Genomic DNA, 26,902 nt, shown 5'->3' with positions numbered 1-26,902 from the left:
ATGCCTTCCTCTCTGGGGCTTTTTTTTGGAGAAAGACTGTAGAGAGGTTTGTTTTTATGAAGCGGTACTCCCACAACCATGTGAAAGCAGGTTTTTGCAGAAGCTTATTGACAGAAAATGTCTTTCTGAATCCATATATAAAAGCTAGTTTATTTATAAAAACCTGGATATTTCTCATGCAGATACAATAGATTTGACCCGATTTATCTTATTTGCCAAAGGTGGGAAGATGATCAGTATTACTGAACAAGCTGTGCTCTTTGTATTAGTCTCTCTGTTGTGGTACATGTGAAATGGGCTTCCACCAGTTTCTGGATCAGATTCTCAGTTTCTCTGATGAGCAAACTGAAACCAGCAGCCTCTCGCAGGCATGTCATTGGCAGAGAACCCTCTCCTTCTCCTATTTCACTCTGTCCAGAAAACAAAACAAAACAAAACAAAAAAACAAAACAACACTGTTTTTAGGATCTAATTGTCACTTGAGATGGAAATAGCTGATCCTTCCAGTGCTAATGAAAAGATTATTCATTACTAATGGTGTTTGCCAGACTAATGCCTCAAAAGCCATACTCTTTAAGGCACAAGCTGTTCTTTCTTTCCTTTATGTTCTGTTTAGCAGACCAGAGTAGAACAGAATGCAAAGTATAGTAGAGATGTTTTGTACTTGCAAAAATGTAGTGAAGTTCATTAAAAATACACATAAATGAGTCAGATGTACAATCACAGAATAATTTAAGCTGGATAGCATCTGTGGTAGTCATCAGGTTTGATCTACCACTTAAATAAGGCCCAACTTTGAAGTTGTACCAGGTTACTCAGGGCCTTGTATAGTTAAGTTCTCAATATCTCTAAGGACAGAGATCCCATAGTCTCTCTGGGTGACCTGTGTTAGTGTTTGACCACTCTTATTGTGAAGAATATTTTTCTTGCTCTGAAGAATGAGATTTTTTAACCTGAAGTATGTCTTTTTCAAAATATGAGCTAAGGTTGTTTAGGCTTACATCCAATGTGAAAAAAAATGGGGAGTAAGAAGTCCTGTTTCTGCCTGGCCTCTGCTTCTCAGACTATTTGAGTCTGAGTACTCCTGCTCAGAATTGTTCTCCTCTTGGTACAGCTCAGCACAACATAGACTGAGAAGCAACTCTGCCATGGGAAGCTGTAGGCCTATGACGCCTATACATTGCCTAAAAAGGTGTCTGTGTAATTGTGCTAACTGTTGTGTGATGACAGTCTGAGGGCAACTTTTTGGAGAAAGTATTCTGCAAGCAAAATGCTGACCTCTATCCTATTTGTCTTGCAGAAGCCCAGTCCTATAGAGTGTGCTGGGTGCTGCTTGACAAAATGTAAAGTCTTGTGAGTAAGCCTACTTCTTGAATGCTGATAAAATTTCAGTTGTTGCCTGCTGTACTCTGTGACAAGTGGGGCTGTTCAGAACAGGGACAGTTACAGAAATTGCCCAGGCAGAGTCACAAAAGTAGGAGCTGTGGCCTTTTAGTGCCTCCAAGATGAGGAAGGATTTTCAGAATAATAGCCTGGGACTTGGGCATCTGTATTTATGAGTTTCACTGGAAATGCTTAAGAATTTTATGAACTGTAGCACCTAACCTCCTAAGTCATTATTTTGATGGGGTAATTTTAACAAACTCAATTTAAAAAAAAAATTTTTTTAGAAGTATAAAAAATTGCCAAACCTGCATTTTTTCAAGTTTAAATGACATTCTTAACATGATGCTTACTTGAGTTTAATGAGTGACCAGTTGTCAGGAAAGGCTACTGTACACACACACGATGTGCTTATCCTGTAATGTTATGTCAGCTAAAGGAACTTGAAAGAATGAAGCGTCAGTTGAACACAATCCTTTAAATTCATATGAAACCAGATAAATAAAAAAGCATAAGAAACACAAAATTAACTATCTAATATTTGAAATATTATTAGAGATCTAATGCAAAAAAAAAGACCCATCACCCCAATTCTAATACAACCAGATCCACCAATATTAATTAACAACATACAAGCACCTAGAATAACAGGCTAGTACTACATGTGGTTCTTGCAGTGTGCAGTGCCTTTCAAATCCCTGTCCATGTGCCTCAATAACATAGTGTTGTTATAATGCCCAATATAGGTTTTACCTCTAAGGAGCCTAACAATAGCTTCTATTCCAGAACAGAAATGGCTTGTTACAGGACAAAAGCCTTTTGTGAGGAGAAAAGTTGAGCAAAACAGTTTTATACTCAGTTGTCTTTGTTTCCAGGCAGGCAGGCAGCTAGTAATGTGCATTTGTCAGTTTGTTACTTTAACGCTGTTCCAGAAATTGGTGCTCTTGACCATGACACATTGAGGTTGCTCTTTATGGTTCATCATCTGTGTGGCCTTCTGGGAAAAGAACTTTACAGCAATTCTGTTTCAAATAACCTTTATTGTATCTGTGCCTATAAATACGAGATGTCTTTCTGCTAGATTTTCACTAGGCCATTTCTAATGGTGACCTGAACTAGAATGAAGTGGACATGAACAAAAAGGAAGATCTTACTCAGCAGGTAAGAGACTGACTGTGAATTATTTCTGAGCAGATATGTTGATATAAAATAGTTTTTGCACCGATTCAAGATTTCAAGTGAGTGAATACTTCCTTGGGGACTGTATGCAAGGCTCTTCATGCATGTATGTTGAGCACAATCTAATTCTGAAGCAAATGCAGGACAAAGAAAGGCTTCTTGCTTAAGCTGAAAAAAACCCATTTGCTTTAGGAAGCAAATCTAACACATTTTAATTTCCTATGTTTTTCATTTATAACTCTAGTAAAAATAACAGAAATAGAGGTCTAAAATGTGATCCCACTAATATTTGTGTGAAAACAGATTAACTTAATTAATATGAATGAAAGCACTACAATTTGTGCACCAGCCTCTGACCTGAATTAGAAAGTGACACTCTTGAGTCATGCTACCAACTTAAGTAGAGCTGCTCAGTTTCTGTATAAGTGCATTAAAAAAAAACCAGATTCTGGTCCTGAAGTTGTAATTTATGCTTTCAATAAAGTAAAAAAAAAAACAACCAAACCACACCTATTATTTTGAGCAGCGTCCAGAACATCCCATTGTGAAAACGTGACATTAAAATGTTTCATTAAAAATATTGAGAAAGATGTAATGTAACTTGGAAATGATGGTGCAGGCAAACTTCCTAAGGCTACTAGACATTTTTAGCAAGGTGAACAAATGGATATTTTATATGCCAGAGATGCACCTACTCTGAGTCATTGACTGCCTTCTAGACCACCTTTGTATATGAAATGAGTCATAGAAATTAGACATGAAAGTCTTGTAGATAATTAAGTCCATTCCCTTACAAATATCTTCCTGAGGATTAGTCAACTGGTAAATGGATCCTGCTTTTAGATCTCCTTTACAGTGCTGCAAATTGGAGATGACACCACCAGTGTACTTTTGTGGTCTCAAATCACCATAAGGGCAGAGTCATCTTCATTTTGAGACTCTATCTTACTTTAGGGATTTTTTTTTTTGACTTGATGCAGGTGGCATAGTACAAGAGAAAGTATTTGCAAATAACCTTACCCCGACGACAACTCTATGCTTTGAGGCAGCAAGAGAATCAATGACCTTGAGGACCTCATCTAAAAATCACGTATATAGTATGAAGGCTTTGGATTGGAGTAGCAGATAAAGGCAGATGTCAGATCTGAAAATAAATGACACAATATTGTGAGCTAAACTCATTCCATTCATTTTTACGTGAAGTATGTTAATAATCTTGTTTATATTTAAAAGTTTCAGAGAAGGAAGGAGACTTTGCTTCTGCTCCTAATATTACCACACATCTTCCAGTGACCTATGGCAAGTTTGTGCTTCAGTTTCTCTAACTGCCAAATAATCACATGTACGTAATATTTATGCAACTTGCAGATCCTTCACTGGGAGGTTTTTGTAGCACCACTTTGTCAAACAAGGTCACTGAGGGAGAAATTTGTCACAGCAATATCTTGACAGTGTGCTGTGATCTTTATGTTTCTAGTTTACAAGCCACCAGTGTTGGTTTATCATAGAACACATTATTTTAGCACCATGTGCAAGAGCCAAAACCCCTCTCTGTGCCTGGAGCTACTCCCTGGAAATGTCTGTGTTGTCCTCCCTACAACTTCATGGGCCAGATTCCCTCCTGGTACAAATCTGTTAGCTCCAGTGACTCCAGTGAAGCTGCATTAATTCCCAGCAGTAGATAATTTGTTCCTGTATCCTCTGCTCCTTCACTGCCTGCTTACTGGGGGAGCAGCTGGGCAATGCTTTCCTTCTGTCAGGGGAAGGGGCAGAGAAAGCACTTGGGCAGGGGCATACTTGCTCTATGGGCACAGTTACCTAAGATCTTAAGCAGCATCTCTCGTTAAGACCTGACTTCTAGTTTTTGAGATTCATTACCACACTAAAAGACAAATTAAACGTGACCATACCAACCTATGGGTGCTGTAAAATTAACCTGGTAACAGTCAAAGTGGGTCAGAGAAAGTTCTTCAGCATGTACAATTCCATAGCAATTGAAATACTTTGAGAGACTGTCTTACCTTTGAAAGTAACAATAGGAATAATATGTCAGCATAGTTTGAACAATAATTTTAGAACTTTTAGATTGGAAATATTTAGTTTCAGTTTTTCAGCATTGTTTTATATGACAGAAAAAACAAAGTAAAACCTAAGTGAAGTAGTTTAACTTTTCATAAATAAAAAATTCAGCCAACCAAACTGTACAAATTTTTAACTTTTCTGTTCAGGAGGATTTTTTTTAGTTTCCCATGTTTTTCTAATTCTTAGTTATACCAGATTTTGACATTTTGACATTGTTTGCAAAATTAATCTGTCATTCTTGAAAAACCTTTAGCAATCACTCGGGAAGATCACCAGAATTTGACCTCTTAACAGTCAGTTAAAATAATGGCTAAAATTGCTTAATTATCTGAAAGAAAAGATAAAATGAGAAGGTGACTGAGATCCCAGTGCATTTTGCTGAGTGGCTGCAAAACTTTTTTGGGTAGCCAGTAGCAGGAACATTGGATTATCTGGTTGATTAGAAGTACAGAAAGGTCCTGCTAGAGTTGCGCCTTGCCGCTTTCATCTTTTTCTGTGATAGAAATCCTTCTGCAGCTATTAATCTACAGCTACTCCGAGCATCTTTTAAACTAACTCCCTTTCTCCCTTTTCTTCTTTCAAATGTTATAGTGTGAGTTTCTTTTTCTCATTTCCCTCTTTTTGTCAATATGTTTTTGAGAGAGGTTTATAAATCCCAATAGCATTTGCAGTCTTGCCTGAGGTCATGAAGCAAATAAAAAGTGGGAGAAAAATAGAAGATCCCCTCTGCAGCTCAGAATTCGTCTCATAGAACATTACAGTTATATTTTCAGTCACCTATAAAAGCCTTTTAAGGCAAAAGTTCAAGAATTGCCTTGGATTTTCACCTGTGTTTCACACGCCAGAAATCTCAGCACTTACTTTCCCTCCCAAAGGCAACACTTTACATTTCCAAATATTCTCAGCTTGCCGACTGGCAGGTTTACAGATGAACTTCCTTTTGGCAGTGCCGTATTTCATGATACAGTTAATGTTCCACTTCAGAGCTTGTACAAAGCTTAAAAGCGAACGCGAACTGATTAAGAAAAATTGCTTTAGATCTATGTTTTCTGTGTTACCACAAGATACAAAATCTCTGCCCGCTGTAGAAGCCTGATGGCATGCCAGAAATGGCATGTAATTGGGTTAAGTAGAGCAAGCAATTTCATCTGCACTGTGCTGAAATATTTGCTTGCTGATGCTGTCCTCTGTTCTCTCCTCTTCCTACCTGCGTGGTGCCCTGATATGCTGCTGTAGTGCACAAGCGTAGCCCTTCTTCTCTGTTCACAGTCACAGACATCCAGACTCTTGTGTACCCGAAGTGATACAGAGGAAACTAGTGAGGACAAGCAAATCTGTTATTTGTATGACTTGAGATTATGCATAATGGGAAATGAAGTCTGAGCCACCCCTACTCTTCCTGCATGTTGTAGGGCTTGTGCTGATCTACCTCTACGGAAACCTCAAACTCAACAGTGCAGAGAGGATTGGTGTACCAGCACAAATCGTAGCACTGGGGCAAGAAGACTTGATGGAAATCAGAACTTGAGGGAGTACTAATACCTATCAATGATGGTTAACATCAGATACATCTTCTAAAAAGAAAATCTAAATCTCAGATTTCATTGCATAATGTGGCCCACACTGTTTAGATTTTGGACCTAATCTTTCTGGCAAGAACATTTGACTCACCACCCGAATGTTCACTTGCTAAGAAAGAGGAGCAAATTTTGAAAATTTCAAGAACTCTGTCTTAGAGTACCAGTAAATATTTGAAAACAAGCAAATAAAAATTGAATTATGCTGAAGCAAACATTGGCTAAAAAAACCTTTCAAGTAGCTTTAGTATCGCCTGCTACTGTTGCCACACAGCAACAAAAATGTAGGAACGTTCAGTAATAAAATAAAAAATAATCAGAACTTTTGCCATATTAATGCTATGACTGTTTTGCTTTCCTTTCAGCACAGCAGGACACACGGTTCTATGAAATTAAGTCATGATTTGTATCCAGCTCACTTTCACTGTAACTCTTTCAAGCTGCTATTTTAATTAATTATCGCTGTGTTCTGTAAACAAAAGTTGCTAGAAATACAAAGTTAAAAGAGATAGTTCTTAAATGCTATTTCCTGGATGCTTCTCCCTACTCGGCCTTTTCTGATGGTTGACACCAATGAATTAATAGACAGTAAGACTGTGTCACAACCCATGCATATGACTGTCTTTAATATGAAAAGATGCTATATTTGTACCTTGCAACAAATCTAGCACAGTTTAATTCACTGCAGAAAATACCATGAATGATTTCTAAATGAAAGTCCATAAATGCCTGAGTTTCTATAGAAATGAAGAGTCATTCTCATGCACAAAGTCACAGTGTACCTTGTGCAGGCGATCTTAAGTAATACATAGGTTGCTCTCTGTAAGAGTTATTTTTTTTTATTTGAAGGTAAAAATTTTCACTGTTTTTGTTTAGGAGCAATGGGCACAGTATCTCTTTCAGGTCTATGATCAAAATGTAGTACCATAGTCTAATTTATTTATGGAAAATAAACCCTTTGAAGAGTCCTGTAACCACATGAGTTATTAGAGTTCTATTGCAATTAAATATTCCCATCAACAGTTTTACAAGTGGTCAGTCCTTATCCTGCTCAACTCTACTCAGAAGGAATTTGTTGTGGTAAGGGGATGGGGGGTACCTTGTGTTCACAAAACCACTTAGAATGGCTAATTATGGGAACAGACAGTTTTCTGATATGTTGCTTTTGATACATGAACTACTCTTTCTCAGGTTTCAGTATATACAAAAGAATCTGCTCATGTTTCCTTCAGTAATTATGCTGAACCTTTTTCAAGAATAAGCAAGAATTTACTCTGACATTAACATTTGCAACGGTTATCTTTGAGCACAGAGTGTGGGAATACATTATAAAGCAGAAATGCAGTTCGGGTTATGATTATATAGATATAATATATATCACTGATATATTATATAGATTTAATATATATTACTGGCTTCAAGTTATTCAAAGGAAATAAAAGAATTCTGGAAACTTCATAAAGTGAAAATCAGAATTTTTTAATGAAGGCAACCTCTGCCACGAAAGTTAAGTAAATATTTTTCATAAATTCATTAAAAAATACAATCTTTTAATTACTATAGCTTTTATAGCTGGAACCCTTCTCTCCTTTCTCTCAGAAAAAGTTTTTATACAATTAAGAATTTAATTTGATGCCTCTTTTATTTCAAAATGAGTTGGGTTTTTCCATTTAGCAAACACTGATTCCTCTACACCTACTATTTCTACCCCAGCTTCATTCACTTGCTAACTGAGATGTTAGATATTGCTAACTGAGATGTTAAAATTTTCCATTATAATTCTCCATTATATGTTGATTTTGCCGGCTTCGTTATTCAGGAATGTTCCTTCATTACATTTATATTCTGTAATGATGCAGAGCTATAGGAATTAGGCATATTCTGCATGGGTGAATGTGTAGATGTATCAGCAATACATCCAGAATTATTTTATGGGGTATGATAGGGTGCATTATGGGAATAAACCAAAGCCTTTTGATGAAGAAATGGATTTATTAAAAACTGAGTGCTACAACTGAGGTAAGCAAGGATTTCTGCTGTGAATGAGCTAGTAACTGTGTTTGATTGCAAGTGGGTATCACAAGCACGTCACTGTTGAGATGTGTGCATGGGAGTTACAGGCACGGAGTGACTTGTCCTCCCTGTAGAGCTGGCAGCCAGCTGCCTTCCACACTAACAACAATGCCCTGGCAAGCTCCCAGCGCAGCTGGAAGTAGAGCACATTGCAGAAATTTAGAGCAAGAGAGAGAAAGGAAAGAAATATTTATGTGAGCCCTGTGTTAGGAGAGAAGTCATAAGCCTTTTTGGACTAGACAGTAGAAATAGCATAAAGAGAAAATAGGGAAAGTAAGGAGGAATAATATAGAAAAAGGGAGGTGTTAATGACCATAATGGAAACCACTTAACTGTTTCCTTCCATATGCACATCAGATGCTGCTGCCTTTTCTTCTACATGCTTTTGTTCACCAACAGGAATCTCTTTTGCCTTATCCAGACAGGCATTCACTTTGCTTTTGTGCAGATCCCTATTTCTTCTGGAAATTCAGAAAGTGGAGAGAGTGCAGATTATTCCTTTGTGGAAAAGGTAAAGAGTGGTCTCATTCAGAGGATATCTCTTGATTTCTCAGTGTTTTTATAGGTGTTAATTCCAGACCAACCCAAGCAAAGCAAGAGCTCTTGGTTAAGCTACTGAGTCTTAAATGCATGCTTGAGACGGTATTCACAAGCAACATAACAATTTGTGATTGACTATGGAGTGACTTATATTTTGGCTAAACTATATTACAGTGGTGGATGGAGAATTCAATCCCTACCTTGATAATCAGTGAAATAATTAGTCACCCACAATATTAAAATCTCTGCTTTTTTTTTTTTAATTTTGAATGTATCTGATTTTTATTTCCTGTCCTTTTCCTTTTCCTTGTCATCATTAGATTAATCATAGAATCATAGAATCATAGAATGGTTAGGGTTGGAAGGGACCTTCAAAGGTCATCTAGTCCAACCCCCCTGCAAGGAGCAGGGACATCCCCGATTAGATCAGGTTGCTCAGAGCCTCATCCAGCCTGGCCTTGAATGTTTCCAGGGATGGGGCTTTCACCACCTCTCTGGGCAACCTGTTCCGGTGTTCTACAACTCGCATTGTAAAAAAATTTTTCCTAATATCCAATCTAAATCTACCCCCTTCTATTTTAAAACCATTACTCCTTGTCCTATCGCAACAGGCCCTACTAAACAGCCTCTCCCCATCTCCAGGCTGAACAGCCCCAACTCTCTCAGCCTGTCCTCATAAGAGAGGTGCTCCAGCCCTTTTATCATCTTCGTGGCCCTCCTCTGGACCTTCTCCAACTGGTCCATGTCCTTCTTATGTTGGGAGCTCCAGAACTGGACACAGTACTCCAGGTGGGGTCTCACCAGGGCAGAGTAGAGGGGGAGAATCTCCTCCCTCGACCTGCTGGCCACGCTGCTCTTGATGCAACCCAGGATGCGGTTGGCTTTCTGGGCTGCAAGGGCGCATTGCCTGCTCATGTTGAGCTTCTCATCCACCAGCACTCCCAAGTCTTTCTCCTCAGGGCTGCTCTCAATCCATTCCCCGCCCAGCCTGTATTTGTGCCTGGGATTGCCATGACCCAGGTGCAGGACCTTGCACTTGGCCTGGTTGAACTTCATGAGGCTGGCACGGGCCCACCTCTCCAGCCTGTCAAGGTCCCTCTGGATGGCATCCCTCCCTTCCAGCGTGTCGACAGCGCCACACAACTTGGTGTCATCAGCGAACTTGCTGAGGGTGCACTCTATCCCACTGTCCATGTCACCAACAAAAATGTTGAACAGGGCCGGGCCCAGCACGGACCCCTGAGGGACGCCACTCGTGACCGGTCTCCACATGGACATTGAGCCGTTGACCACCACTCTCTGAGTGCGGCCATGCAGCCAACTCCTTATCCACTGAGTGGTCTGTCCATGAAACCCATGTCTCTCTAGTTTAGAGAGAAGGATGTCATGTGGGACAGTGTCAAAAGCTTTGCACAAGTCCAGTTAGATCATATCTGTTGCTCGCCACATGCTTGTTGTAGGATCAGGATACTTAGGAGGGACAATGATCCAGACACTTTTTGATATTCTTTGGGATAATCCAAGTAGATTAATTTTTGTATCTCCTTTCTGCACTTTCTCCACGTTTGCAACTATTTAAAAATCTGCTCCCAGCACTACACATAAACCATATCAATGCCATATATAAAGGTAAACATAATCTTCTGGTTCATTCCTGTTTACACATCCAAATACGCGTTTGTCCTTTTGACCACCGCCTGGAAGTGGCCATATTAGGTCCTGAAATTCATTTAAAAGCTGTTTATTTTCTGGTTTCATTCATACTTACAAGGATTGCTAGTGTTCTGTGTTTCAGGGCAATAAATTTACTTTATAAATACAAATGTTTTTAATATGATCAAGAATATACTTAAATATGATTATTAAAATATTTTTTTCACATTTGAAGGGCATGTTTTTGAAAATGATATCACACTGTGTACAATGTCACATTTTAATCTACTAAATCTGTCTAAAAACTATATTATGAGAGCATTTTTACCAATTTTGTTCTAAAGCATAAGAAAAAGAATTCTGTGAGAACTTTTAAAATCAAAATAGCAGAATTTGAGGGTCAGTAAGTGTCTACAGAGACCTCCATCAGCAAGAAGTAATGGAAGTGCTACAAGGTAAATGCAGCTGGTGGTAGTACTCCATTGCTATGTTCTGTTTCATTCATGCATGTTATTTGGTTGTATATTTTATTGCTGGTTACAGAATACATCTGAAAGTGACAATGATGAAGTTGATGGCAACAATATATGTGGTTTCAGAAAGAAAAAGGGAGTCAAAGGTCCTACAAAGCACGTTCCTCCTTTAGAGAATGAGAAGATGGAGCTGTCCTGCACCTCAAAAATCCCAGATCCTTGTCCACTTCAAGCAACCCGTGGTTGCTCAGAACCACCATCAGACCAGCTTGTTCCAAACCAGACTAGCTTTCCTCCAGTACCAAAGGACAGAGAGGGTCATGACAGTTCCCATACTGGCAGTGATGCGAAAGAAGACATGTCTGGAGAAAGAAGAGAAATCCAGGAAAACGTTGACACTGGGAAAAGAATAATAGGAAAAACGCAAAAGGAAACAGATATACCAGCTAAAATGGACCTGCCTATGGGAGTGCAACCTGCGAGGAGCACAGGGAAAGCTAGGTTCGCAGAGGCAGTGTGCAGGGAAGACAGTAGTGAGAAGGCAAGGAGTAAGCAAAAAGAACGGGGTGAGATGGAAGAAAAAGATGTCAAGTTTCACGTGACAAAAATGGGCTCCCTGAGCAGTATTGTAACCACAGAAGGGAGCAGTACTGCAGAGACCTTCACAGGGACACCTAGCATTTCTAAACGAAGTTTGCAAGAGTTGAAAAACCTGCTGAGTGAAGGGCCTCTGCCTGATTATGGGCCCAAGTACAGTGGCAAGGTGGATGTGGCTTTTTCTCAGAAAAATTCAAAGCCCCGGGAGAAAACAGCCAACAAGCAGGGCCGACCCTTTGAGACTTTTAGTCCCCATTTTGGAGAGGAGAATCGAAAGTACCATGGCTTCCACAAGGAGAGCGTGGGGCAGCAGAGGAAACCTCTCCTGGTCCTCAGCTCTGCTGGGTCTGATCAGCAGCAACCAGCTGCAAGTGACATGGATCAACTTGTTCTGAGACTACCGGCGGCTTCTACACATGAAGAAAGCACGGCTCCTGAGATTCAGTTTGACTCCTCCACAGACCACACTGGTAAGGATATTTAAACATCACCTGCTGTGCTGTTAAAGAAAATGTTACTGTTGTTTTATGGGGTTTTGTTAAGCTGCAAGCAAGATCTAGTGCATGAGACAGCTGACAGCTGTGGTTTTTGTGTGATTGGGTCAGATCAGAAGTTGTACTCTATACCTATGCTGCTTTTTTTTTTTTTTTTTAAAGTAAGGTGTTTATGAAGCCCAGCTGCCTGTCAAAAACTACCACACACATTTAGTCATGACTTTTTCACTAAAACTGAAGTATTTCTTCATTTAAACTGAGCTCAGACAACATTTCCCAAAGGTCTGCTAGACACTGCAAAGCTCTGATGGCGTCTGGGCTTCTTAAAATTTCCTTTTTGTTAACATTTCCAGCAGTGGAAATTGCTCCCATGTAGGGATAATGTTTTCAATTATCTGTCCTGTGAGAGGACTGGAATACAAAAACATCTAATACAAACTATAGGAAAAGAAAAGCAAATAAGGCAGAGAACTTCCAGTTATTTTCATACTGCTCAATAAGTCCATTTTGGAAGTGTTTATAGAGCCAACTAATTGCTACTAATGGGCTGTGGTTTTTTTTGAGACTGTAAAGGCTCTACTTCTGGGCTAGCAGGATCAGCAAACTGAAAGCTGCTATTAGCTGTGATAATGTAATGGGCTTCAGCAGTTCATTGTCTCGTGTCTTCCAGGAAACACACAAACAACAATTTGCCAGTTGAATAGATATTAGATTAATAAATCTTGAGGAGCATAAGACTTAGATTATAGTACTAGTTTTTCAGGATAGATAACTTACCCTCTGATTTATCTCACTGATACAAGAAATAAGGGTCTTATCTCTTCGTTGACAAAATACCTTGTCCATCATTAATTACATGACAAAATATAATGGTAACAATTAAATTTGTGCTACAAGACTAAGTTATTCTACTTTTTTTTTTTAAAGTCTCCTTTCACATGGGTAGAAATATTGCTAGACATACTCCGAAAACAGGCAATTTGAATATATCAAATATTGTTAGCTACAGCAGGATTTCTCAGTAGACATACTGTGTTACCCAGTTTGAGCAAGTCTGAACAAGATATCCATGAACATTATCTCAGTGTTAACTCAGGGCATTGCATGAGAAATATAAAACTTTGAAAAGATATTTCATTCTCAACCACTCTCTATTTGTGTCTACTAGAAAAAAAACAAAGAGGTTAGAGGATTATTTCTCAGCCTACACTTGATGCTGTTCCCTTTCCAGATTATACTGGGGTTTTTTTTTGCATTGCTGAAAGGCTAGGGAAATGCCTTGTCAAATTTAGGTTACTACTATTTTCTCATTGTCTGCAAAACCAGCAAATATATTTTAAGATATAGGAATTATTATACTTTGTCATAACACCATTTACAAGGTAAAGGGAACAGATGAGACTAATTGTATATTCCACAGGGAGATTTCGACCTGATTTTAGCCACTTAAAGTGAAGTGGCAAATGCAAACTTATTACTTATTCAATAGAGAAAGACAGGCATTTTGTCTTCAAAGAGATATTAGGGGTTGATGAGAAATTGACCTCTGGAGGTGGGCATCTATTTCCACTCAATGGAGAAGAAGTCTCATGATGATAAATTTAGACTATTTGCTTAACTTGAAATATCTAAAGCTACCTGGGATTAATCCTACTCTGTATCACTGGCCATAACAATGACTGTAAGGTAACTATAGATGAGAACTAACTGTGAAGGGAAGAGGGAGAAAACTGTTTTGTTGCATTAGAAACATTCAAACCCAAAAGTTTTGGAATCTCATGATGTTTGAATTCCATTTGGCTTTGACCAAACAAACTGTAGAGTTTAGGGTGTATTTCACTAGTAAATGGAATGCATAGAAATAATTTCTATTTCTTAGAAATTTGTATGTTTGAAATTTGATTTTAATTGAATACATTCAGTAACTTAACTGAAGAGAAGAATGTTTTAAATAATGTTCTGCAGTTTTTAATGAGCCTTTGTGTAAACATTATTTCATTGCTGTCAGTGACAATTTATTAAGATAAAAAAAAAACCCTAAATATTTTATTTTTATGGCTTAAATATTATCTTAAATATTTTAGTTACCAAAGTGCCTGAATAGAAGTCTTGGATTTAAACATATCTCGACACTGAGTGGATCTGAAGTACAACCTCTTGTATTTTGCAAGTTTTCAAATATTCGTACTTGCTCAAATCAGAAATCTTGATCCAAAATTTTTCCAAACATTTGATTTAGAAAATGTATATAAAGAAGTAAATTATTATCTTCCTTTCTTTGTTTCTTTAATAGGGAATATAAAGTAGGAGAACATTGAAATTATATGACTATACATACATACATGATTACATATAAACACTGCTCAGTGTATTTACTTAGTCACTATGTAGAGCACTATACATGTTTGGATGCCATGGCCAAAGCAGGAATATACCTTATTGTTCTAAAAGTACATAGTTAAGGGATAATCTTTAGAGGTCAGCAGTGGAAAGGCTAAGATAAGTAGCTGAGCTTTGGTGATTGAGTGTAATGTAGAGGGTTGAAATACAGTCATGTTAGTTACATGGTTAACATCTCTCTAAAATAATAAATCCATATTTTTTTTTCAAAATTCTGATTAGAAATTGCTGGAATATTACCATATGTGAATTTTGTCCATTCCTTGTCAGCTCTTTTATGAAAGAAGTGCTTACACATAGGGAAAAAATAATAGAAAAGAGACAGATATGCAAGATATTTTGGTCAATATGAAGAATATTATGTGGACAGTGTCAGTGAAACTGGAGCTGAAGCTAAAGCTGAAGGTCTTTTATTTTAATTTGTCACTATGGAAAGACAGGAACTAACGTATGCAGCTAATCAGGCAACTAAACTGACTGCACTAACATGAATTTATAAATTTTATTTACCTATGTATCTACATAGGATAATGATGTGCACTTCTGCAAACTGGCGTGTAGTCATTAACAGTCAGGTGCTTCCTAAGCTGTTCACTGCCCGCATTCATAGGAGCCCAAGAGGGAGGCTTCCAAACAGTAAAAATTAAGATGAAATTTCATGTATGTAGCATTATATAACACTCCATAGTATGTACCTATGCACACAAATGCATGTATGCATGTACTATATGTATAGTATATATAGCATATAACATAAGTGTATATTGACCTCTCTGAACTCAGATCTCATCACATGCTGCTTTGTATGCTACTAAATTAGAGCCATTATACTCTGGTAGCCAGAGAGGAAGCCAAAGAAAATAACTTTCTTTGAGCAGTGTGAAGTTCCCAAGGATCATGATACACCAGACTGTTGGCGATCTCTTTGTCACAGCGGGCTGCCAGAATCAGGGACTACAGGTAGCTTCAGCAGCCCCCCTCGCATTGCATATGGTCAGAGGTACCTGCAGAGCCTGGTGCCACCACACAGGCTTAGGAAAAATCTCTCTTCTGGACCTTATGAGACAACAACACCTTTGGGTATCTGCAGGTGGGCAACACACCGGAATCAGGCTGTCACCTGAGGCTTCAAATTCCCTTTGTACCTCTTGGTCTGTAGCCAGGGACAAAAAAGTTTGTTAAAATCATCTTGAGTGCAGAGTGCAGAGCTGAGTCCCCAGAAACCTGAGCAGTTCCAGGAGCAGGTCCTCTCAACAGGGGTCATTTTCTTGAGTATAAAACAAATGAGGCCATGTAAATACGACTAGGAGGGAGAAGAAAATTTCTGAAGAAAGAAAATATGACTATACCTGCAGGCATCAGTAGCTACCTAGTGATTGTTGAAATTTCAAGTGCACAGAAAAAGAAGGTTTAAACATTTTACCATTACCATGGTAGTTTTCCATTACCATGCATAACCTCATGTTGTAATTCTGAACTCATTTAAAGTTTTTGTTTTGGTAATAAGGCAGTTACAAAGGACAATACCTGGCATCTAGGGACAGAAGTATGTAAAAAAAAAAAATAGCGTAGGCTTTTTGCTGCACAGAAATTAAAAAAATTGCCCACACACTTCTGACAAAATTTCAGGTCCCCTAGTTGTTTCACTGTCCTCTGTGCTTACCTGGAAGAGGCACATCTGTCCCCACTGATTCTGCTCAGTAAGTCTAGTCAGTGGTGAGGAAATAGAAATGGAGACTCTTCAGGAGCTGCAAGTGGACAATCAGAAGATATAAATGAACACAGGAGAGGTACATAAGTTCCTGCTCCAGGTACATCAAATTCACTGCTTCTGCAGTAATTCTTGCAAAATAACCACATCTTTGGAGATTACTTAGCACTGTGTTTTTCACTTGCTACTCTTCTCTGCTTTTTATTTTACATAATCTTCACTGTTCCTGCTTCTCCCCTAAAGTGAAAAACCAAAGCCATATTGTTCCTTCATGTTCCTTCCTCATGCTCTATCTGCAGTTCAATAAAATTTTTCTAATATCTTTTTCTAGATTTTGAACTCAACTTGAACATAGCAGAGCTGAACCTCAGCTCCTTTCTAAATCTTCTCAATTGCCCTTATTTTCTGTTGAACAAACCATCATATTTTCCGCCTATTTCTTTCCTTTTCCCTCCGAACTGAGCTATATACAACTTGCTATTTTTTTTCACCTCACAAGCTCTAAGAGCAGCTGTTTTCCTTTAAAGCAAATAAAAACTCTTAAGTCCTTTATCTTCTGTGCCAATAGCTGAAATCTTCTTGCTCTTTGACTCTGTATGATTGTCCATTTTTCTCCTCAATCTATACAAAACAAAAATGCTCAAACAGCACTTCCATCCTATCTTTCTGATCTATTTTGTCCACTTTCAGGTGAGATCCAACTCATCTGACTCTGGTCCCTGTAGTAAGCTGACTCCTGTGACTTTATGAGAGAAAGAGATGTCTTCAGACAGTAATTCTTCCCAGCCATTGGAGACAATTACTTTCTTTCTAGTAATAGGGAAAGGTTGCCAGAACAATTAGTTTAGACCTAATGTAAGTGAAATGCACTGTCTGCTTGATCTCTCTGCCAGCTGTCTCTCCTACAACATATTCAAGAAGAGTTTAGTCCTTATTTTCAATAGTGTGCAAAATCTTCTCTTCCCTAAATAATCTTGCTTCCTATTTAACATAGCATTCTCACTTTTTTTTTTTTTTTTTTTTTAAATTAGGCCAAATATTTTTAGACCAGAAAGGCCTATCTAGTTTGCAATAGTAGATCCTTCATTTCATGGAACTTTGCTCAGTGATTCCTTCCTTAAATCCAAATTTGCTGTTTGAGTTTGAAGGAAGATCATAGAATCATAGAATGGTTAGGGTTGGAAGGGACCTTCAAAGGTCATCTAGTGCAACCCCCTTGCAAGAAGCAGGGACATCCCCAACTAGGTCATGTTGCTCAGAGGCCTGTCCAACCTGACCTTTATGTGTCTAGGGATGGGGCACCTACCACCTCTCTGGGCAACCTGTTCCAGTGTTCCATCACCCTCATTGGAAAAAAATTCTTCCTTATGTCCAGTCTGAATCTAGTTCCTTCTATTTTAAAACCATTACTCCTTGTCCTGTCGCAACAGGTCCTGCTAAAGAGTTTCTCCCCATCTTTCTTATAAGCCCCCTTTTGGTACTTATTACAGATGTGCTGCCCTAGATCCATCATATTTAGGATTATTAGCTAGGTAGTTCCAGTGCGTATTATACATCTTAATTTTTTTTTTCAGACACCTGTGTATTTTGTTTTTAAGTCCTCTTGCCTAGGTGGAATATTTCCTAACCTTTGTATAAAACTTTGAGAATTTTCTCATTCTATACAGAAGAGCCATTTTTATAAAACACCCTGGAAGACAGAAAAAAATGGGTAATTTATTTTATCTTTTATCTATTGAGAAATGAAATCTTATTTTGTAATTGATTCCTGATGATGAGACCCTCTGAGAAGCTGTGTCATTTTGTTGTCATACAGCTTGGAAAGAATAATTCACGGATGATTGAAGCTGTTCATTTATCTCTAAATTAGCTATAAAACTTACAAAAAAAGAGCTGAGCTTCTCTGTGGCTGTATCAGTAAAAAAAACCCTACTTCACAGTTAAGATTAAAAAAAAGCAGACTATTGTGAGACAAATAAATGAATGGAAAAACCATTGAAAGTATCAACATCAAACAGATCAGGGAAATAATTTTACTGTCTCCCAAGCTTTGATAATTTTCTGATGTGCTTACATATTTATTCCCCTGTTAGGGGTCTTGTAGGGGGAAAAATAAGAGGTAGGAAACACCTTTCTATGTACTTGACTGCAGAAATCAGGTGCTTTACTGACCTATCAGTAAATATTTTTCATTAAACTATTTTTGGGTGAAAAAGAAATGTAAATTACATAACGTTTTCAACCCAAAATTCTTCTGATCACTATTCACATCAATAGTACTATGCAAATGTAACTCAGCACTCATTTCTATTTACCATGTTAAAAACCAGATGGGAATAGAAAAGAGAGGCTTTAAATACTAGCAATAAGAATGATGTCTAGCATAGGAAAAGCTGTGACATGATGTTTGAGAAACAGAGACTATTAATGTTAGGAGACAAACATAAGAACAGTAAGCAACATGCTGCACAAACCAAGTAGACTGGCTGTTCTTAAATATACAAACTGGAATCCTGTAAAGATGAGCAGACATATTTAAATTAGTACTGACAGGAATTACCGTATATTTTAGAAGGGTGTAGATGTGTGATTACCCTGTGGGACTCATTACCAGTGGATATCATCAGCACAAGGCATCTGTTTTTACAAAGGGGGTCAATATTCACATAGATCTTCAGAGTACTCTGTTAGTTTCTAAGGATGAAGAAGAAATTAAGACAAATTTGGATATTAACCCTTCTGCTCCTAACCACAAGATCACCTTTTTAGTGAGGAACCGCACGACCCGTTCTTTTTAGACAGATTGTTTTGCAAAGAATGCCTTGCCTTTCCTGTTAATAGCTGATACTAAAGACAGCTCTAGTGTGATTAAACTCTGCTTTGACTGGCATAGCAATTCATCCACTTGCAAGGGTTTTTACTTCCCTACCACTCTGAAACAGTAACAGATGCCATAACATGCCACAGAACACAGGGACATGCTCTCAGATGCTGCCTGGGACTCAGGCAAGACCAGGCTCTGTCTCACAGGGAAGGAAGGTATGCAGCAGCTGCGTGGCTGCAGCAGGGTTGTGTGAGGAGGGAGCACATCTGGCACAGCTGGAGACAGATTGAGGGGAAGAAACTGGAGGAGAAATGATGGAAACACATCTCCTTCTCCAATGCATGATTTGTATCTGGAGTCTAGCTGCTGGTGTCTGCTGTTATTGCCTTATGTTACATTGGTGGTAGTGTTTCTCAGTGAAGAGTTTCCAATACTACTACATTTGTAAGGTCAGCCTGTTCCTCTCATTGTCAAGTCCCTTGGCAACATGCAGCATGTTCTTTTTGCTTCAGCAGTTTGACACAGTCACCTCTTCTAGAGCTGAGAAACTGTTTGCTTTAGATGCGGTGTGATTTAATAAGGGACCATGGCAAAGGATTTCTTTGAACAAGCAGATAATGACAGATTGACCTGGGAAATGTGCACTTTCTTCTGTCATGGCACTTTTCTGTTACTGAGAAGATAAAGCTGATGTTAACTATTTGCCCTAGCCCAATCTCAGCAGCCCTCAGCAATCTGAATGGTTTCAATATTAATAATCTAAGAATGGCATCATTCTTCTGCTAGAAGTAACAATAATCTAATTTGTATAATTTGTAGATTTTTTAAATGTTATTTATCTTTTTGAAATATATAAACGTGATTTGTTTATATTTGTAGATCTTTTGTTCTAATTGAAAAAGAAACATGAGGAATACTAACTGTATCTCAGTGGTAACTTAAATGGGAAATACGGATAGAACCATAAAAAAACAAAGATGAAGTGTTTTTCTGTGTACTACTGATTTGATATAGATATCTAAGGATGAAAAATGGCCAATCTGTGTTTATATTTGATTTTAAAAATGAAAATCTGAACCAAAATCTGAGCATTTTGTAAAATTTACATACATATTTGCATAAGTAGATTTTTCTGAAACGGAAAATAAAGATGCTGTTATTTCTAGAGGCCCAGAGAGATAGTGAAACAATTATACTCAGGAGCACAATCCTCCCTCATAAGAATATAAGACTTTCAGTCTGTTTATCTAAACCAGCTAGACCTGTCTAATACTTATGTATTAGCTACCTTATCTCCAGTAACTAATACTCTGGATGACTGTATGAACTGGGAAAAGAAAGAGCACTCAGTTCCCTACTACACCTTTCCAAACTTTAGTCATCATTGGCTATCATCATATTTCCAAAATCAGTCAGGGATATTAAGTCATTATGCTACTTTTTATCTATCATACAATTTACGGAAACTTATTATTTCAATGGGAAAGATAATCCACAAATGATATAAAAGGTGAACTGCCTCTAAAAAGTGTATGAACGTGTATGTGGGAGTGTTTCTATTGATTCTAACACAGATTTTGGATAAAGGCTATTGTAAATTAATAAGTATCTGCCTTCAACTAGCGGGCTGTCTAGACTGGCATATAGCCTAATTTTAGACTAATTCTAGACCAATATATAAATTTTAGTCTCATCATTTGGAAAGATCTGTTGTTAATCATAACACGTCCAACTGGAAAAGGTAAATTCTTACTTCTTCAGTTAATAATTTTTGCTTGCTTAATATTCTTTAAAAAGATTACTTTATAGGAATTTTCTGTTAATTTTTGTTATTTCATATAATCTAATAATATATTTATGCATTTATTCAAATAACTTTAGCTTGAAGACAACAGATACATATAAAATTTGGAAAATTACCTACCATTGGTAGATGTTTAAATTAAGTATGTTTGTATCTTTACTTTTAGAATGAATTCATACATAATTAATACGAATGCATATGACATTTGTGTTTTTTCTTAGATATTGATTTTATATCATTTATGTATCTTAGGAATAATGATTTAAAGAATTACTTGGGTCAGAGTTAAAGTTGTTGTTTTTCATGAATTATATATTTCTACCTGAAAAATGTTTGTTCAGTAGATGCAAATTTAAAAGGCATTTCAGGACATTATAAGAAATATTTGCAAAATTTACAACAAAGGTTGAAGATATTCTGTTGTCAAGAGTAGCCAGTCAAACTTTACTTTGAATAATATTAAGACATAAAAATCTCCATGTGACAGGTGGCAAACAGGAAACCTCAACCATCTTTGCACAGGAAATTAAACAGATGTAGAATAAGGAATTGAGCATTGCTTTTATAAAGGCAAAAACCTCAGGCTTCTGTCCCTAGAATTGAAGAAAATGCCACTTGCTGTAATCTGGAGGAAGATAATCCAAATATTTAAAAATTCTATTAATCTAATAATAGCCACAGTTTATTAGCTGTTAATAAACTTCTAACTGATGGTCAGGTTCATAAAGAAGTCAAATATGCTAAATGTCAGTAAAGATGACTGAAGTGTATTCAAATAACTATTACCTGGATGACATACGCAAAACAAGGCCCATTGACATAAACTTCCTGCTGGCTGCTGTGTTTTGACAGCATCTGGAACAGAGTGGGTGTTACCCAAAATATTTAAACAAGACTTCCTTATTTAATGTACATTTTAAAAGGACATAGTGCCTTCGTATTTATAGAAGACAGAAGAAAAAAATCTATTTACATAAGCAGCTTACAGCTGAAACAGACCAAAGAGAAAGATGTCACGAGGAGAAGAGCATGTGTCAAAACTTATTTTTCTTGCTTCTACCTTTTCAATTTTAACTCTGTTTTCCTATAGATTCTTATATTTACTTAGATTTTTGTCCTGTGCTTTCACCTGTTATTCCCCAGGGAGCACTGTTATTACCTAACATCTTACTTTACTGACCTAAAGTATCCTTGTCACCTCCTTGCCATCTGAAGGTGGAGGATGCTCCAGCAATATTAAAAGGCTCCCAGAAGTCTATGACTGTGCATGAGTTTGCTGCTTTCTCAGGGACCAATCAGCCAGTCTTGTGTTGGGCTAGCCTTCTTACAGCCTCTCAGCTGGCAATCTTATTTGATCCAAAGAAGAGATCAAAAAAGATGTTTGTGCCTGCTGGCTACTGCTAAAGGACATATACTCCAGTTTGGGTAGTTTGGTACTGGAGAGATTGAGAGTGCTCCCACCAACCTTCGTAGTGCCTCAGCATGAAGTTTTAACTTCCACTTGAAGGCCAATGATGCATCCTTGCTGGTGGTGATCTTCCACTGCGGATCTGAAAGATCTGCAAAAATTCATCTGATCATATTCTCAGCCTCCTTGGAAGAATGGAGGACTTTCCTCCCAGAAATGTAGAAAGAAATACTTTTTCACATTTTTTCATATCTTACTGTCAAATTTTACCCTTGGTCTAGTTAGTTTATTGTACTAAATTGGAATTAATACCTTATGTACTTTAATAATAAAATGCCTAGACACTCAAAAAAAAAGCAGCCTGAGAGATCGAGAGGTTTGTGAAAGGAAGTTACTGTGCCCAGCTATCTGCTCCAATACAGAAGTTATACACGGATGTTATTGCTTTCATGTCAAGAAGTTTACACAGTCCTACAGCTGCTGTAATACAGTTAAGAAGACAAGTCCATAACAGTAAGCACCTAAATGCATGAACTTCTCCTGAAAGTCTGCTGCCTGTGGTGGAGAGGACTGCAGGCCTCCTCAGGAGGTCTTGAGAAAGGTTTAGTAGAAGACAAGTGCGCTTTTAATCATGTTTCCATATCCATGCACTTTTCAATGGCATTGAAGAAGTACAGCATCTGAATTCTATCAACTTTCAGTGGAAAATAGCTATCCAGCTGCTATTTGTGCTCCTAAAAACACCCAACAAACCAGCTGAGGCATCCCTCAGAAATTCCTGGATGTACTGCATGATTCCTCTGTGTTCTCTTATTAACATGAAAAAACCATTTAATTTATCAAAGATTAAAAAAAAAAAGGGATTTTATACAGATCTTCAGGGGAAAAAAAGTTTGTTCATTTACAAAAATGTTTTGTGATCCATATCCTTTTCTTATTTTTTTTTTTTACACTCCGTATCACAGTTTCCCACTATCGGACTTTTTAGGAGAACAGCCTGTATTCCAGCATTCATTATTTTGTTTGACGTGAACATTCCTCTTCACTTATAGTGTTCAGCAGAGCGCCTGATATAAACGGCCTTGGAAGTCCAACTCTCCTTCAGCTGTTCTCTCATATTGAATTTATTCAGCAGCAGATGGCCAGGGACAACGTACAGTTTGTGAGATTTGAATCAATAGACCTCCATGGTGTGTCAAGATCAAAGAATATTCCTTCTCGCTTTTTTCACGTAAGTTTTTTTTTGTTTCCAGCCATACCTTTATGTGTTTTCATAGCCCTGTCTTTAATTTGGTTTTTTTTTTTTTTTAAGTGCAGGCAGAAACTTAAACTTAGAACAAATTAGCTGTTCCCTCCACTTGTTAGTATTCCTAAAGGATCTGTATTTTTTTTCATCACTGCAATAATCTATTCCTCTGTACCCCCCCAAATAATAATCTAATTAAATAAAGCTAGTAAATTCAGTTCATTGAACATCTAATAATCCCTTCCTCAGAATTCTCTTTTCAGGTTCAATGCATTACAAAAATTTTGTTTTGCTCAATGTCAGTAAATTGCAAAAAGAAAGGAGTAAACAGTAAAAGAAAGATGGCTGAATGAATATCTTTTTAGCTGTGAGAAATTTTATAGTTATCGGTCACGTAAGAAAATACCATTGGGTTGCATGATGACTTAATAGCAATATTTGTCATATTGATCATTGAGGAAATAAGAACCAAATTAGGAAGCAATCCTCGCGGTGTTTATCCTTGACCGATCAGCCTTTGCAGTATATTGCTTCTGTGATACTTCATGTGTGTAACTACCTTGTCCTTTCAGTCACGTATCACCATGAACATTTAAAGATTTACTGAGTAATCACAAAAAAAGATATGAACATGAAAATATGAAGAGCACTTATGCTTCAAGTTCCTTCTAAAGCCTAAGCCATGTTTTCATTATTTCCCTTTTAGATATTGTTAAACCGCAACTGTATACAATTACAAACTGCAACTAGATACAATTTGTTTTCTCTGATGTAATCTGGATTTTGTCAAAATAAACTTTCTCTCAGTCATTTTAATTCTTGTGAGGGGTGGTAGGTTAATTTCAACTTCTCTTTCAGTTGCTATGTCAATTTTCAAATGTCTAGATGAGCTTGTTGAAAGCCAGCTTTTGCATTTACTTTACTTACCATCTGAATAAATTGGAGCTTTGGATGACAGTAAAATTTTTGGACACTAAACCAATGTGTATATGTTCATAAACACACACATGCACATGTATACACACAGAGTGATAGAGTAATTTCCTTTTTTTTTTTACATTTTTTTGAGGGGGAGGGTGGAGGAGGGGGAGGATAAGGAGTGGAAGAGTACTATAGAGTAATCACCTTCAACACCTTTTCAGTGTCAAATGGACAGTTTAGACATCTTAGAGCATTTTTCACCGTACTGTGCAGTTTTGGTTATGGGTGTCACACAGGGAGAATTGCTACCATGGACTGTCATCAACTGAAGAGAACGCAGACTTAATTTATTAAAGAGAAGCTACCATAAGCAGTTCAAAGTATTTCAACAATTTTCCATCTGGATAGGCAAAGTTTTGGGTTTTTTTTCAGCTCTGAGCTTGCCCCTATTTAGGTTTGTTCTTCCTCCTCTGGTCACTCAGATGCTAAACCTTTCCCTTAGAGAAACAAAGGTAAGATGTAAACATGAGCCAAACTTCACTCGACAGAACTTGGCATAATTGCAGTTTTCATTAGCTAAAGGTTTGAATGTAAGGTAAGTTATAAAGGTGCTTGTTTGAAGGTAGATGATCCTTCCTTGGGGTCCTACCTACATTTCATTTGCAGAAGCTGAAGCTCTCTATTCAAATGAGAAGAAAGTATTATTATTAATTTACACTGTTTGCAACCTAGAAGGGGAATACTGAAATACTAGAATAATTTCTCACTTGGAAGTGCTTACTTGCATTTTACCCTCAAAATTATGAAGTCCAGAATGTGAGAATTTTCAGTTAAACTTTGCATCTGAAAAATGGTGAGGTATGTTATGGCATATAAGGAGAAGTCACAGCCTGAATTCGTATTGCCATGAGTCTTGTGTGGTCTCTTGGATCTATGCAAAGGAAATACTCAGAGGATATGTAAGCCTAATGGAGTAACTACAGACAGATGTTTGACTTGCAAAGTTTGCACCTAACTGGTGATGCCCCTAATTGTATAAAGACCATGCAAGAAAAGTGTTGAACATTTTTTTTAGTTTTTTATGGAAATTTAAAAAATTATCATTGGTTTTTCATACCAATCTTGTAGAAGGTTGATCTGCTTCATAACGACACAGTAAATGACTGTTGCCCTCCACTTTACTGATAACTGCATTTTATTGTTCTTTTAGGAAAAATACTATTGTTCCTCCTGAGAATCTTAGTTTTATATATTTTACATACTTAAAAATACTGTTGAGTTCTTTTCTCGTTTGATAATCTCTCGTTTGATAATCTCTCGTTCTCCTCTGTGTTTAGGAGAAAGCAATTAATGGTGTTGCCATGCCCAGAAGTTATCTTGAGCTGACCCTGAATCCTAGAGATAATGAGTTAGATTACATAAATGCAACCAATTTTAATTGTGACATTATCCTGAACCCTGATTTATCAACATTTCGAATTCTGCCCTGGACTGAGCAGACTGCGAGAGTGATATGTGATTCCTTCACTGTGCTGGGCAACCCGCTAATGACCTCACCGAGGCACATAGCCAAGAAACAGCTGAGCCAGCTTCAGGATAATGGCTTTTCTCTACGTTCTGCCTTCACTTATGAATTTTGTATTTATGGCATTACTGAGGTTGTAAATTCGAAGACAATATCCTTTCCTGCAGCCACGATACTAAATAACCATGATCAGACTTTCATTCAGGAGCTCATTGAAGGAATGTATTATGCTGGTGCCAACATTGAAAGCTTTTCTTCTTCCAGCGGACCTGGGCAAATGGAGATCACTTTTCATCCAGCATTTGGCATAGAGGCTGCTGACAGTGCCTTCACATTTAGAACAGGCATTAAAGAGGTGGCTAAGAAGTATAACTACGTGGCTAGCTTTTTCTCAGAGTCAGGATTCTACAATTCAGGGGCTCTGTCACATAGCCTATGGGATTTGAATGGCCAGAAGAATTTGTTTTCTGCTGGTTATGGAGTTGAGGAGCTCTCAGATATTGGAAAAAATTGGTTATCGGGTCTCTTGGCACACACGGCAGCTATCAGCTGCTTGATGGCTCCTACCACCAGCTGCCGTAAGCCTTATTCTAAATACAGTAAAGAATCAAAAGAGACTGTTAATGCAAAATGGGCATATAATGATAACAGCTGTGCCTTTAATGTCAAATGTCATGGTGGAAAAGGCACTCACATAGAGAATAAATTAAGTTCTGCAACAGCAAACCCCTACCTAGTGCTTGCTGCTACTATTGCTGCAGGTCTAGATGGAGTAAAGAGAGGACTTAGGTATGATGATATGCTTCAAGAAGAAAATCACACTGCTGATCTGAAACACTCATCAGTCCCTCTGAAACTAGAAGATGCTCTTGTTGCACTCGAGAAAGATTCGTGCATTAGGGAAGCATTAGGTGAAACTTTTATTCGATACTTTGTTGCGATGAAACATTATGAGTTAGAAACTGAAGAAATGGATAGCGAAAGGAACAAATGCCTGGGGTATTTCATTTAG

The 26,902-nt window shown here is 37.6% G+C and overlaps 1 protein-coding gene across 1 annotated transcript; it reads left to right on the top strand.

Annotated features, from left to right (window-relative positions):
- LGSN (lengsin, lens protein with glutamine synthetase domain) lies at positions 1-26,902 on the top strand. Its single transcript, XM_086745982.1, has 5 exons — positions 1-46; positions 2,465-2,544; positions 11,031-12,027; positions 23,251-23,429; positions 25,703-26,902. The coding sequence occupies exons 2-5, from the start codon at positions 2,515-2,517 to the stop codon at positions 26,900-26,902; spliced, it is 2,406 nt and encodes an 801-aa protein (XP_086602108.1). The 5' UTR covers positions 1-46; positions 2,465-2,514.

Source organism: Chlamydotis macqueenii, chromosome 3 (assembly GCF_036417535.1).
Source record: "Chlamydotis macqueenii isolate bChlMac1 chromosome 3, bChlMac1.mat, whole genome shotgun sequence".
Classification (NCBI taxonomy): Eukaryota; Metazoa; Chordata; class Aves; order Otidiformes; family Otididae; genus Chlamydotis; species Chlamydotis macqueenii.
Note: the sequence above shows the minus strand (reverse complement) of the source record. Positions and strands in the feature narration are given on the sequence as shown.